At 40.9% G+C, this 13,893-nt stretch overlaps 1 protein-coding gene across 1 annotated transcript in view; it reads right to left on the reverse strand.

The window, feature by feature from the left end:
• MYH9 (myosin heavy chain 9) overlaps positions 1–13,893 on the reverse strand; it is a 69,713-nt gene that overhangs the window by 32,378 nt on the left and 23,442 nt on the right. Inside the window, exons 4-6 of the mRNA XM_032105417.1 lie at positions 6,029–6,056; positions 5,210–5,303; positions 76–168 (exon numbers count right to left, since the gene is read on the reverse strand). Of these exons, the coding sequence (XP_031961308.1) occupies positions 76–168; positions 5,210–5,303; positions 6,029–6,056 (215 nt within the window). The remainder of the gene's footprint in view (positions 1–75; positions 169–5,209; positions 5,304–6,028; positions 6,057–13,893) is intronic.

The raw sequence follows: 13,893 nt of genomic DNA on the forward strand, positions 1-13,893 counted from the left end.
TCAGAATACTCTGGGAAGTGTAAAATACACTTTTGATGCACTTTTTGAATATACTCATGACATAATAATACTCACAAATCTTGAGGAGTTGTCATTTTTTACTGTCTTGGCATTTCCAAAGGCCTCCAGGATGGGATTAGCCTGGAGCAATTGTCTCTCCAGTTCTCCCTAGAGAGAAATCCAAAATTAATAGGTAGTGGTTCACTGCATTAACCTTGGGTCAAACCAGCGCTGCAGTTTCAATTCACACTAGTTTGGCATCTGCTGTAGAGAAGCCACATTAAACCTTAGGAGATGATCACTTAAACCTTCAAAGGAGACTCATTAGTTATCTGGGTTAAACAGAAACATTCATAAATATGCCTTGTTCCCTTCCTCCCAGTGCTGTCTTTCTGTTAACAGAAGCCCTTCAAAGTCACTTGGCTGTAACATCCCGCCGACTTCCCAGGGAGAAAGTGAAACACCATACCACCATCCAAGACCAGGCCCTCATCGCAGAAGTGTACTGCCACAGAGGCTGGAAGAGTGAGGTAAATCCTATCTTGCTACTTAAAGACAGCTCTGAACACTGCTACTAGTAGGTTAAGAAGTTAGTCTGGAAAGGTCTAATGCTTTTTAAAAACCAAACACAAAACCAAAAGCTTGCACTTTTCTAAGAGTCTACACCTTATAAAGTACAAACAAGCAAAAATCTCCTTTGTAAGGAGGCACACACCAAAAAGAGAATTAGTGGTATCCCACCAACTGCATGATTGCTTGCATTCTGCTGCCATATTCACACACTCCTCCCCTCAAGGAGCACAAAATGCTGGAACTGTAGAAAAAGAAATTCAGAACTTTCATCCCTGCCCAGTACTAGACCACTGCAGCACATACACCTTTCCCTGCAGGCTCTAGATGTATTCCTGGTTGTTCTTAAAAATTACTTGTCCTCTGTGCTAAAAGCATGGAGTTCTCTATATTTCAAGATCAACTAAAAAGCTTCTGGAGACACAAAATTACAGTTTAGATTAATGTTTCTCTTTTTAGCAGTTATCAGTAAGTACTCAAGACTGCCTGTGCAAAACAGATGGAAATGAAGTTTGATTTGTGAGAACTGGAATTTATGGGGAAACTATTTAAGGTTACTTCTAAAGGAAAATTGTTCCCATTTGTTCTCAAAGACAGATTAGTTCTTACACAGTGTCTCTAAAAATACAGGCAATAAAAAAAAGAGAAAGATATATGAGAAAGCGTACAATGAACAGTTCTTCTAGAAGTCTTTTTTTTTTGACTTCCACAATCACTTCACTTCACACTTGTCAAGTGCAAGGCCAAACAAGACCCCCAGCCCTGGTGGAACTGCGCATACACAGAAGGGGTAGCTGCTGCAAACACCTTCATTCACCATCAAGTATGTATAACAAGGGGCTTAGCCCTGGGAAGGCAACCTGAGCTGGGACTTCATCTCTCTCACAACAGACCCAGCATCTGGCATTCCAAGGAAAAAAACCTTGAAACTAGGGTTCAGTCCTGGAAACTGTGTGTTAGTCTCATTTCCCCTTGTGTTCTGCCACATGCACTTAGGTTGGAATGCTCCTCCCTCACACTATTTGTCTTCCCCATCCTGCAGTGAAGTCCTAGGCCTCTGCTTCTAACTGCAGTTTGTTACTATTCAAGTGGGAGATGACAGCAACACAGCACTTAAAACCAACTATGGAACAAGGAGGGAAGAGAAATCAGGCTTTGACATCAAATCTATTTTAATTATTTGTCTAAAAGTAAAACCAAGGCCATACTTAGCTACACAAAGACTGGAGGTTTATGGAAATCCCTATAATAGACCCTACTGTTACTTACTACCTCAGGAAAAAGTGCCATTCATTTCAAGTAGGTGTTGGTAAATTGTAGTCTAGAGGTGATTAGGTCCCTTTAAACACCAAGGTAGCAATATGCATAGAGAATGCGAGCCTGGCCTCACAACAATATGAAGCTCTGGGGAAAGGAAAATGCTGAAGAGTTGATCAAATTACCTGAGTTTTCCTGACTTGCCTCAGCACCAGGACACAGTGGGAAAATCCAAGTTCTCAGCGTGCCACAGTAACAGCACACAAGACTAAGTGTCTGCAATTACTGTACCCATTCCCCACTGCACACTGTCTTTTTAAAAGGCAATTCCATTACGTTCAAAATTTTTAAAAAGTTTTTGGGTGGAGCTTGTTGGGGATTTTTTTACCTTAAATTTTGATGGTCACCTTTCACTAATGGAAGATATTTCATTCTTATTATACAATGGGTAATTTTGCAAAGTTGTCCATCACAAGCTTTCTAGAAATCCTAAGGTTCCTATCATTAAGATGGTACCAATTTCCTGGCACCTGTAATTGCAACTCCTTGACCTGAAACAAATTTGTTTAACACTTGGCATGCATTTGAACTATGTGCAATATTCCTGATGAAAATAGAAGCAGAAAAACCACTGGGTCTGTTAGCCTATGGTTGGGCAGTTCCCAAAACTCTTCAGTATGCTCTCTTTCTACTGCTCTGAAATTACAACACCAATTTAAATCATTTCAGCAACACCAATTTCAAATAAAGTCCTTGACATCTACCTTGTACTCTGAATTTTTTGCATCTCATACACTTTTTGGAATGTTTCCAAGCAAGATAAAAGTTTTGCCAGCCATTTTTATTTCAGAAAGTATGGAGAAAGGCATCCAGAAATCAAATCTACCTTTAACAGCATGCAATTAAAAAAAAATATGGGGGAGGGCGCTTGGGTTGTTTGTCTGGATTGTTGGAGTTCGTTGTTTTGTTTTTTACACTTCAGGGATTTGCTTTCGTATTTTTCTCTGCAGTCATGTGAGAGATTATCAAATAACTAAATCCCAGCACCAGTGGCTGGATGGGGAAAGGAGAAATATCATCAGTAACCTAACTTTTGTTACAAATATTTAAATATTAGCTACTATTACTCATGAATTTCCAATTAGCTGCAAACATTCACATCTTGAAAAAACATTACATGATTTAAGAAGATGGCAGAGAAGCTGAGATTAAACATGGGAAAATATGGATTTCAACTTCCATAAATAAAAGTTTCAATAAATGAAAAAAAAAGTTTCTAGAATTAGATTCAGTACACCCCCTAAGGAGCCTTAGTGTGCTTGGAAGTCACACCATGCAGCTAGAAGCTTATTTAGCTGAATAGAATAATGCGCTGGGAATGGTGGAATGCACCACTACCTCCAAAACCAGTGAGCTGGAGTTAAAGAATAGGCTTTATAAAACCAATTCTGCCCTGATTCTTGGAAAAACACTGGTTTACATCCAAAAGTTCATGGTAAAGAAAGTACCACTACTTTCTATAATATCCTTGGTTAAGTTCTTTGCCTAGTCTTGCAGCATAAAGGTTCAACACTATCATATACTAACTAAAGACAAAAATCTGCCATGACCAGTATACCTGAGATCCTCAAAAAATTAAACATATTCATCATCATAAACTCTTATACTCTGGTTCCAAGTTTGCTCTGTAAAGAAGTATTGCAGAGAGCACTCATTGCTGATTAACATTCAGAAGCTCCAGCTCTAAATCCCCTCTGGTAAGGTCAGCTTAGCCACAAAATGTGAGCTGCAGGACTTTTTGGAAAAAACCAAAACTTAGGGAAAAAAAATTAAGTATCAAACCTGGGCAAATCACCAACCAGCCCAACTTAGGACTCTTTTATTCTCCTAAGCAGATTGCCTGTCCTGCTTTGGTGGTTCAAATTTTACTCATGGACAAGCAGTGGAAGAATACTTAACTCAACCCCATGATTCTATTTTCCGCACTTAAAAAAAGAAAAAAGGAGAATGTTTCTAAATACAGCTACTGACAGACCATGGAAAAAGCCTTCTAATGTCTGAAATTTTGGCACATAGAATGGGTTTCTTTTCGGTTGGATTCCAGAAGTTAGTTACTACTATGTGCAGGCACACACACAGTGTGCCTGCATGCAGAAATGCCTTCTTATTTATATACTCTATATGCATTAGACATGCCTACACATTAAGCTACTATAGGAAAACTCTTATGCAGAGATGCAGTGGACACACCTGGCTTTCATAATGAAATTTCCAACGTGTTCAGATCTGGCTAACGTGCCCACAGCCCTGAAATACCCTGGCTAAATACTTAACTACATTTGGTCTTAGAAGGAACACCACACACTGTATGCTTAAGATTCTAGGAAAGCCTTGTCCAGTCCTATTGCCCTGGAGGAATACTTCTAAAATGGTATGTATCTGGGAAAATCCTGCAAGAAAAACCTTAAAGGCAAACTAGTATTGAGCACAGAACACAAGTATTCTTGAAATCTCTACAGTCTCCAACTGAACATCCTTACAAAAAGATTACTGTGTACCACACACAAAAAAAAAAAAAAAAAAAATTGTGAATTGTCTATGGATTTGCTTTAGCTGCAGAAAGTGATATTGGTGTGGAGTGAAAAGCTGCTCAAAAAAATCACACAATGGGACAGAAAACGCATTCCTGGTGCAGAACGTGCAGTAAACGTGCAGCTCACCTACGAGGATACAACTGAAGAATTCGGCAATAGTCCATCGGGGGAGAGGGAGGGGAAAAAAATATAAGTGAGACATCTTTAAAGTCCTCCCACCATCATCACCACCCTCCTCTCATGTGCTGCTAACACTTGGCTGTTTTCCCCCCTTTTAATGTTTTCCTACAATTTCTAAGTTTTCGGCTGACGTCCACTAGCCTATCATTGTATTCTCCAGTTTTGAGACAGTACATGCAATGGCCAGACCTAATCTATAACGGTACAGAAGAAAGGAGACAACTCCTCCACAGAAGGATCAGTTTTAAGGATCAGTTGCCTAGACTGGTTATAAGCAACACATCCACATGAAAGGATCAGTACAGGTGATGCTTCACTTGTAGCAGCGCTTGCCCATGCACTTGCCCACGAATCCAAGGGGTTGTGGATGAGTTCATGCCTGCTGTAGCTCCACCGAATTCAAAGGAGTTATGACTTTGGACAGTGTTCCCTGACTTGCAATTTTTGACAGATTTACTGTTTCATAGTTCACTGACCTCCTCAATCCCCTGATAGATGGTATCATCTAAGCTTCTACTGAGCAATACGTCTTTTACCAACATCAGCCAGTATATATTTAGTGTCCAAAGTCAGCAGAGCAATAAAGCATCACTAAACCTAGGTCTTACCTGGTCTTTTTTGGACTTGTGCGAGGAAGCAACATGAGCCAGATACTGAATGACCTTCTTGGTGTTCTCTGTTTTACCAGCTCCTGATTCACCTCTGCGAAGAAAATCTGCAAGTTATTCACAAACAAGATGTATGGGGACATTATCATATTTCTAATCCCAAGAGGGCTACAGACACTCTAACTGCATTCTGGCCATTGCAGCACCTCCCTTAAAACCAAGGGAAAAAAAAGATGGGCTGCAGCTGGATTGGAAGGCCATAAAGAGCTATGCCTTCTAGTCACTTGGATACGAAGACTGTCACGTGGCTGAGGAATAACTTGGAGGCTGCTGTAGAGGTTGGGGTGAAAGGTGATGAAGTAAATCTTTCAAATGGAAGCCTCCTGACTGCTAGAAGGAACATACCAATTCCTTAAGCATGGCTGAGGGCAAATCAACTGTACTGTGTCTAGAAGACAAACTGCTGTATCAAGAGTATCTGTTACTCTATCAGCCTCATCAGTATGCACGGACTTAAACATAACAGCTGCATCAAATCTGAAGGATCACTCCAAGCCTTTTTAACTGGCAAAGCTGTATTTCTTTAGTAGTTTGAGTACAGCGGCTGTTGCAAAGCCACCCTTCCTCCACTTTTTACAAAAATTATTTTGCAGAAGGAATTATATACTGGAGGAACTGTAGTGGGACTTTCCATGACTCTCCTTATTACCTGATTTTGTAATTCCACTACCAGCACTTAAAATTAAGAGAGTCCTTCCACAAAGAATGTAAAAACACAAACTGTGACATGCAGACAAGCTGACAATTGGAAATACTCACGTGCAAAGGATGGACTGATCCTCTCGATCTAGGAAAAAATTTTAAAAGAGTAGTCAGACTAGGACTCTAAATTTCTCTGACAGAATGAAATCAATACTGAAGACAAAACCATGAACTAGTAAACACTGGCAAGTATCTTCAGAAACATAGCCAGGTAACCCCTTCTCTGGCAAAAGACACCACCTCACACCATAGGCCAAAGTATAATGGCACCATAGCAATTTAGTTTTCTTCATCCAGAAAGAATATTATTTGCACTACAATTTTTCTACAAACACTGCAGAAGTCTCCTACTGAACATTTCTTTACAACACAGATGCAGTGTGATGTGCATCTATTTGTTCCTTCAGCCCCTCTTACAGTGGGCTCATACTAACTTACAGAAGTCATCGGCAGAGCAGTGAAAATGGAAGGGGTAGGGGGAAAGGGGGACAGCAACTGTTACAAATCCCAAAGATTCGCATCAAATAGAGGCTTTCAGACCAAAACAAACACTGGAGGCTCAGTGACAAAATATTTGTTACTTATTTTGTACAGAATGGACCCAAAAGCTAAAACACTGAGCAGCAGCCTACATCCTATACAGCTGACTGTTTGAAGCACCATGCCCTATTGTATTAGCAGAGCAGTTGGTAACAACAGAAACCTTTTCTTTTCCATGTTGACATACCAGCAGACATACTAACGCCTGTGTTCAATTCCCAGCTGTGGATATCTTTGCAGTTACAGAACTTAATTCACCCAGACTATTCACCACTATCTTCTCCCACACCTTTAACCTCCTTTCAGTTTTCACCTATGATTCCACTTCATCATGCATGGTCCTGACCAATCCTTCCACCATGCCTTCATGTGACAGCTCCTGCACACAATCCCCCGATTCTGCCCTGTTTCACCTGTCATCCCTGCCCTACACTCTGTCTCCACCTACCCCCACCCAGGGTGCATCCCATTCCCTCACACCACCAGGATGAGCTGGGAGCACCAGGAAGACTGGAGAGTGCCTGTGCCTACACCAGAACAGCCTCAGCAGCTTGTAGTCATCACAGGGACAGTGAAACATGGAACAGATGGGCACAGCAAGTCATTGACTGACAGCCCACAAGAGCCATTGGGGCTCTCAGAACACACTGTGCTACCAAACTCAAAATCCCCATTAGGCTGTGGGGTTTTTTGTTTGATTTTAGGTGTGTGTTTGTTTTTAATTCAAGACCAGAGGACTGCCAGGTTATTCAGTCTGAGAAGCTCAGTAACACAGCAGCAGTTAGACTTCATTCAGTCATTGCCACTTTCCTTTTTCCACTCACGCCACTCGACTAACATCTACTCTCTAAAGAGAGAGAAAGGAAGCCTCAAACATCCATGAGAGTATGCAATTCACTGGATCTCTCCAATGAAGTATTTCAGTAATTGGTGACCTCCATCAGTATGTTTATGTGACTGTCTCTACATTTTAGCTACTGGTTCTTTCTATTCCGTTTCCCCGTAACTTACATAAACCAAGCACACTCAGTATTCTTCCCACCAGACAGTACTTAGGTGACATAATTAAGCCACCATTCAAGTTGTTTTGTGCCAGATAAAGAGATTGAGCTGTAATTAGGGATGGTTTTCTAGTCTGATAGAATTCGAGTACCTGAAACCACTTTCTATACCCTTAAACACAGCTGCTGCAAGTGCATTTAGCATTTCAGTACTAACATCACGAATGCCACATTCATCAAGAAAAATCTCCTGTATACCCAGTTTATAAAGAGAGGAATATATTCCACATACTTTTGTGGAATAAGGAAAGCTAGCAAACCTAACAAATTTGAGATTCCATATTTTCTTAAAATATTCTGAAATCAATAATGGAAGCATTAGGTTCACGTGCTACATATCTGCAACTCCTGCCCTTAAGCTTCTTTACTGGAAACTGATTATATGTAGATGAGCACAAAAAATGAGTGGAAAATAATCTGCTTTTTTCCTGTTAAAACTCAGAATGTTACCTGTCATTACCCTGCTAATACTGTTCTAAGAAAGAGCTGATCAGCCCCAAGACTGGAAGAAAGCAAGCAGAAGAAAATCACCACTCAAACGGTTTTGGCCTGGCAAATTGTTAAGCTTTCAAAACTAGATACTGCAGCTTTACTTAAATTGCATATTCATTTTTTCAAGTGCTGAATTTTATTCACTGCCTCTGAGATATACACTCCTTTTGCTAAAAGCCAGGCCAAGAGTAGATGTTAGCCAGCTCCAAAGGCCTCACACACTCAAGGTTCCCCAGTGGGTCAAGGGCTCAGCAGGCACATGCCAGCCCTCTGCATGACTGGGCACTTTGAGGGTGGATCAGGGGAATAACTAATGACTCATTTATGGATTGCCTAAGGAAATGTATTCTTCAGCAGTGCAACACCTGGGTACAATTCTGCACCACAAAGCAGCTATGTGAAAGGACAAGACTATGCCTCTGAGTAACATCTGACTTTCAAAAGCCTGAATACAAACAAGCAGTTCACTTGTCCAGAAAAGGTTATGCTCACATTCAGGTACTACAGAGGCTCTTCTAAGAAGTCGATTTGAGAGAAAGAATAAAAAAAAAACAAACCACCTTTAAAAAGATAGGATTAAGTAAGGTGCTCCTTATTCCTGGTAACCAGCCCTGATCTTGGAATTATGAGTTGGAGCTCCTCAAACAGGCAGTGGAGCCCCAAACACTTGACTAGCACACGCCTTCCCATTACCCTCCTAGAGATGATCTAGCAAAAGAATATCAGTAAGCAGACAGATAAACTGACTGCCCAACAGAAAAAGAAATGATCAACATCAGATAATAATACCAAGCAGCTCCTTGGCACTGAACACTTCTCAATCATGCCAAGTCTTCCCATGCTTAGTTGAGAAGTTCTTTCCAGCCTTGTTTCAGTAAGGCAAGGTAGCCACAGCACCCTGGATTGACCCTAAGGAGTCCCAAAGAGGCAAGCACAGGATTTTTCCCCACCTCAACAGAGAGCAAGGTGTTGAAAGGTGGTCAGGCAGGAAAAGTCACAGACTGTGTTCAAAAGCCTCTTGGCATGAAGCTTTCCTCCCCCAACACACTTTCCTGGTGGCCCACTGCAGCTCTCTTAGTCACCTCTGCTTTAAGTCAGCAGGAACGTACCTGCGAGTGCAGGCAAGTCCCTGGGAGCACGCAGACACTGCCATAAAAGGCAACATTCCTGTTTGCAATCCGGGGGAAATTCTTTCCCAGGACTGCAAAGCAGCAGTCATTGGGATAGCTGGAATTCTTCTAATTGTGTATAGACAGACAACTCAAATAATGTGTTGAGCAACAGGAAACAGGAGCCGACCAAAGGAGCAAAGAGCTAACACACACAAAGCATAACTCTTACATACACTTCAAATTAAGAACAGTTTTAAATGCCAATATTCGTTCTCCATACAATACTGACTTGTGCTATCACAAATCAGAATTCAGTTGTCTCTAGGCAAAAGGCCACCTTCACACCCCTTTTTTTTTTTTTTCAAATGATCATTCAACATGGGCATACTGCACTACTTCAGTCAGCACTTGCCTTTACTTCATTGTCAGTTGTGCAAGCAACCTACTCAGCAAAAGAGAATGTGCTGGGTACCATAAACTCAGTTGCTTATAATAACACAATCAAGAAACGCCTGATTAAAAGAAATCTGCATCTGCTTTTCAATCCTAAACAGAGTCACTTATTAAAAACAATCCAGAATAACAACTCATTAGTTAATTATAGCAACAGTTCTGTATTTCAAACCAGCTGACAAGGAAAGTTTTTTATCTAGGCTCTTCTTCAGCTCTCATCACCATAGTATTCAAGTGATCACACGGCATAGCAGCCTCACACATCCAGAAATTCAGGAAGTAAAATATCCTTCAAATTTAAACTATACAGCAGTATGGTATAATAAGATCAGTAGATTAATTTTACTATGTAAAAACCCCCATAATACGTAACTTATTCTTGACTTTCTTTAGTCCAAGAATAAAAGACTGCATTTTAGACTGCTGACTGCTTCAGCATACATTAAAAACTTAATTAAACCAAAATTTGTTTTCACAAAAGAGACATCTTGTACATAGAAAGTACTCAACCAAATATACTACTGCAAAACAACAAATCTGAATGAATGCTGAACTGCTGTGGTCAAATATATTGGCATAATTGATAAATTAATATAGCTCCAAACTCTTGAATTTTGTTTTTAAATGTTTTGGGATGGGAGAAGAAAAAGGTTAGGAGGCTAGAAGAGAATGTGCAATTTAAGCTCCACATCTCAGTTACAGAACATCCTACCAGGCGTTTATCACCCACTTCCTCTGCATGAGTGACTCTCGTTTCAAGCCCGTTCATCTCCATAAAAGGAGAAGTAATATAGCATTCACACAATGGTGACATCACCTCTCCAGCTAAGAGGAAGTGGAGCTGAAAGGCAAAGCTTGGCTTGCAGTCCCCTGCCTATAGCTGACTCATTAAGGCTAAAAGCTTAACCATAGCTCCATGGTACCACCCACCTCCTAACCACGAGCGTCTGGCAGGCCGGAGCAGCCCGGCCCTCCGCGCTCCCGTTACCGCACTGCTCCCCGGCGCGCCGAACGCCTGCAGCCCAGCCTGGGCAACGGGCTGGCTGGCCAACTCACAGAGCTCAGTTGCTAGATTTGCTCTTAAATGCATCTAAGTGCTTCCACCGTGCTTTCACCACCGTAGTTTCAGCTCCTTACTGCTTCCTCGAACTTCTCTTCCAACATCAACATAATTTTACATCTCGTGTCCTTTCCTCAGGGCTCTTAACGCAGGAGGAGCCCCAGGGACCTGACACACTGTGCTACACGGAACAACCCCACTGGCATCAGACCTAATCAAATATGTTCACTGTGGTGCTTTAACCTACATGCTGGCTTGAATAGGATCAAAAACACTCCAGGAGAACACCAGAAAAGAGCCCGAGAACCTGTTTTCGCATTGTCATTTAAGGAACACATTATAGAGAAGTTTCAAAATGTTAATAAACTATCATCAAGTACAAAAAGAAAGAGAAAAGAGAAATCAAATGAAGGAGAAACATAGCATATCCAAGACAGCTCTCAACAATAGAGCTTCAAGATGTTAGGAAAAAAAACCAGGAGAGAAAAAAAGAAAAATCACTTGAGCTGGCAGGAATACTGCAGTGCCAAGATTCAGCACTGCATTAGCTGAAGTTTGAAAACAGTCCCAAGGAGAAAAATAAGTTTCATTTTGAAAAATGAAATATAACCTACTAGGTCAAATGCAAATATTTATTCCCCCAAGACATTTTTGGACTAGAGCCCATATCTCCCCTTCTCTAGCACTCCTTAACTGAATCTGGAGATAGGAGAAAACAAGTTGCAGGCTGTAATTTTAGGTTATGCAAATGTTTATGAAATTCTGACAGAAAAGAAGAACTAGTATACAGCCTGCAAAAGGCTCAGGCAGCTCATGATACTAAAACAGTGAACTGCAGAGAGACTGACAGCAGGGGCTGAACCATTACATAAGTGACTGCCAGAGAACTCCTGCTCTGGTTTACAGGAATGAAGCAAAAAGGGTGTGGTAACTACTAAAAAACAAGTGGGCAACCGGACTCTTTTTTAGCTCCCTGTTCTCTTGAAAACCACATCTCAAGACACAGATTTTTAGAGCTGCATTTAGAAATCTCAAGCAATCCCAAGCATGTAAAACATTTAAGAAAATTAGAAACAATGTACATCTTTTCTTGCCACTTGCATCAAAACCAGTATCCTCCATAACTAGTATCCAAATTTCATGTCACCCTTTGCATCAGAAACTTGGACAAATCTGGAAAACACACTTGTGAAACCACAGGATATGTTCTTTTGGGTTTTAGTGGAAATAGAACTTGACCTTTACATGCAACTTGAAAGAGACATGTGTGCCTCTACATAATCTGAGCAGGTCTCAGTTGAGAAGCACTCACAGAATATTGTATAGAAAAGAAAGGTGCACTTTGGGACAGTTCACTATACAGTGCAGCATAGCAGCCCAATGCTAAGAAGTAAGCTGAGAAATGACTTGGCAGCAAGCAAGTTAAAACAGAAGTGTTCTGCTAGCTAGGAAACTTAGAGAAGTATGCAAACATTTAAGAATTACAAACAAAACACTTGAAGGTCTATATTCTGTAGAAGCAGATCTGAGGACTGTCTTTTGTGAAAATCACAAGTGGTCCCAAGGTGCATGTGAGGATCTACAAAGCAAGTGATTTGTCTTACAACACCTAACACTGTGTTTCCTCCCTTAATGTAACAAGGTCAGTAAAAAATCATGAAGTTACTGTGCTTCAGCATTTTTTCTTTTCAACACCAAACCCAGAGACTACCTAACTTCCAAGTGAACACTGGCAAGGCGCTGGCTGCACAGGCTCCTTCACAGACTAATCCATCAAGGTTAAGGAGGGTTTAATCATTGCTCAATGATTTTCAGTTTTGTTAGGTGAAACTTTAGGAGGCCTCCAATAACGTGGAGAAAACTGGCTAAGAGAGATGGAATTTATTCATTAGCTATGTGCTGTCTAGTCCCTCTCCTGCCTATCTCTTAGTTAAACAGGTTGAGCTTTGTAGACCAGAATAACCATACTGACCTAACCTATTACTGATGTTTCAGATACTTTTCAGGGCATTAAAACAGACACCATGCTCCAGATACTAATGAAATTTCTATCTTCTATCACCATCTGACACAGAAAATTCTCTGTGTGTGTTCCAAATAGACAAACAGGTGCTGTTTAACAGCTTTAAAATATGATTTTCTAAATTGAGGCCCTGGAGACTGTGAATTGAGGTAAAGAATGTACTTCTTCAGTATACATCTGCTGCATTAGAATAATGATTTGTTTGCTCAAGACACCACTCCACTTGCAGGCACTGTGTTTCAATCATCAGCACCAGAAGTGTAATTCTTCTGAAAACAGATCTGAGGCTTCTGGCATCCAGGCTACCCAGGGAACAGAAACATTAAGACAAATGGTTGTTTTCTCTAAAAGCAAAAATGTTACACTTTTTTGAGAGTTCTGTTCTTGAAGCACAGGAAATCTCTCCAGGTACCATACAGCAAAATAGTGTTTTCATCTCATTTCTGAGAGTCAAAGTCTTGGGTCTGAGAAAGGAGGGAAAAATCCCAATAACAACAACCAACCTACTCTGAACATGTCCTTCACCATTTTATTTCGTCAATAACGTACTTCTGGTGAAAATTAACAAAAAGCAAATTAATCTCTTGGAATATCTAAGTGCCATGACACTTCTGTCAATGAAGTAACCAGAAGATACAATAAGAAGACCAAGCTCACCCACAATGCATCAGCACACATGCCTGAAAAGGGTTAAATAGTTTCTGGATTATCAGAGGTTGGAACAAAACTCTCATCTTCCTCTCCCTTCCTGATGAACCATCCCTTTGAAAGGCCTGCTTATTCAAATACCATAAGCTGACTGAAAACCAACAAAAAAAAAAAAATCCGAGTCCAAATCAATTAACACGCAAAGCTTTTCCACTCTGTCAGCTTAAGACATAACTACACCCTGTGCTGACAGATGTCAGAGTCAAATCAGCTTGCTATCCTTCTCCAGGCCATGAAGGATTCCCAGTCTTCAGGGCTCTGAAAGTAACCTAGGGAAGGCAGTCTAATCCTAAATGCCTCTGGCTCACGTGGAGCACCCGACCCTTTCATCTTCTATTCTCTGTACAGATTCCTGCCATACCACTGGCTGCCGCACCAAACCTCCCCCACCGCTGAGCAAAACCGAGAGAGTGGAATAGGAATGTTGCTTTCCATTTCCCTCGAGGCTAGCCAGGACCAGAGACACTGCAACA

Source organism: Corvus moneduloides, chromosome 4 (assembly GCF_009650955.1).
Source record: "Corvus moneduloides isolate bCorMon1 chromosome 4, bCorMon1.pri, whole genome shotgun sequence".
Taxonomy (NCBI): domain Eukaryota; kingdom Metazoa; phylum Chordata; class Aves; order Passeriformes; family Corvidae; genus Corvus; species Corvus moneduloides.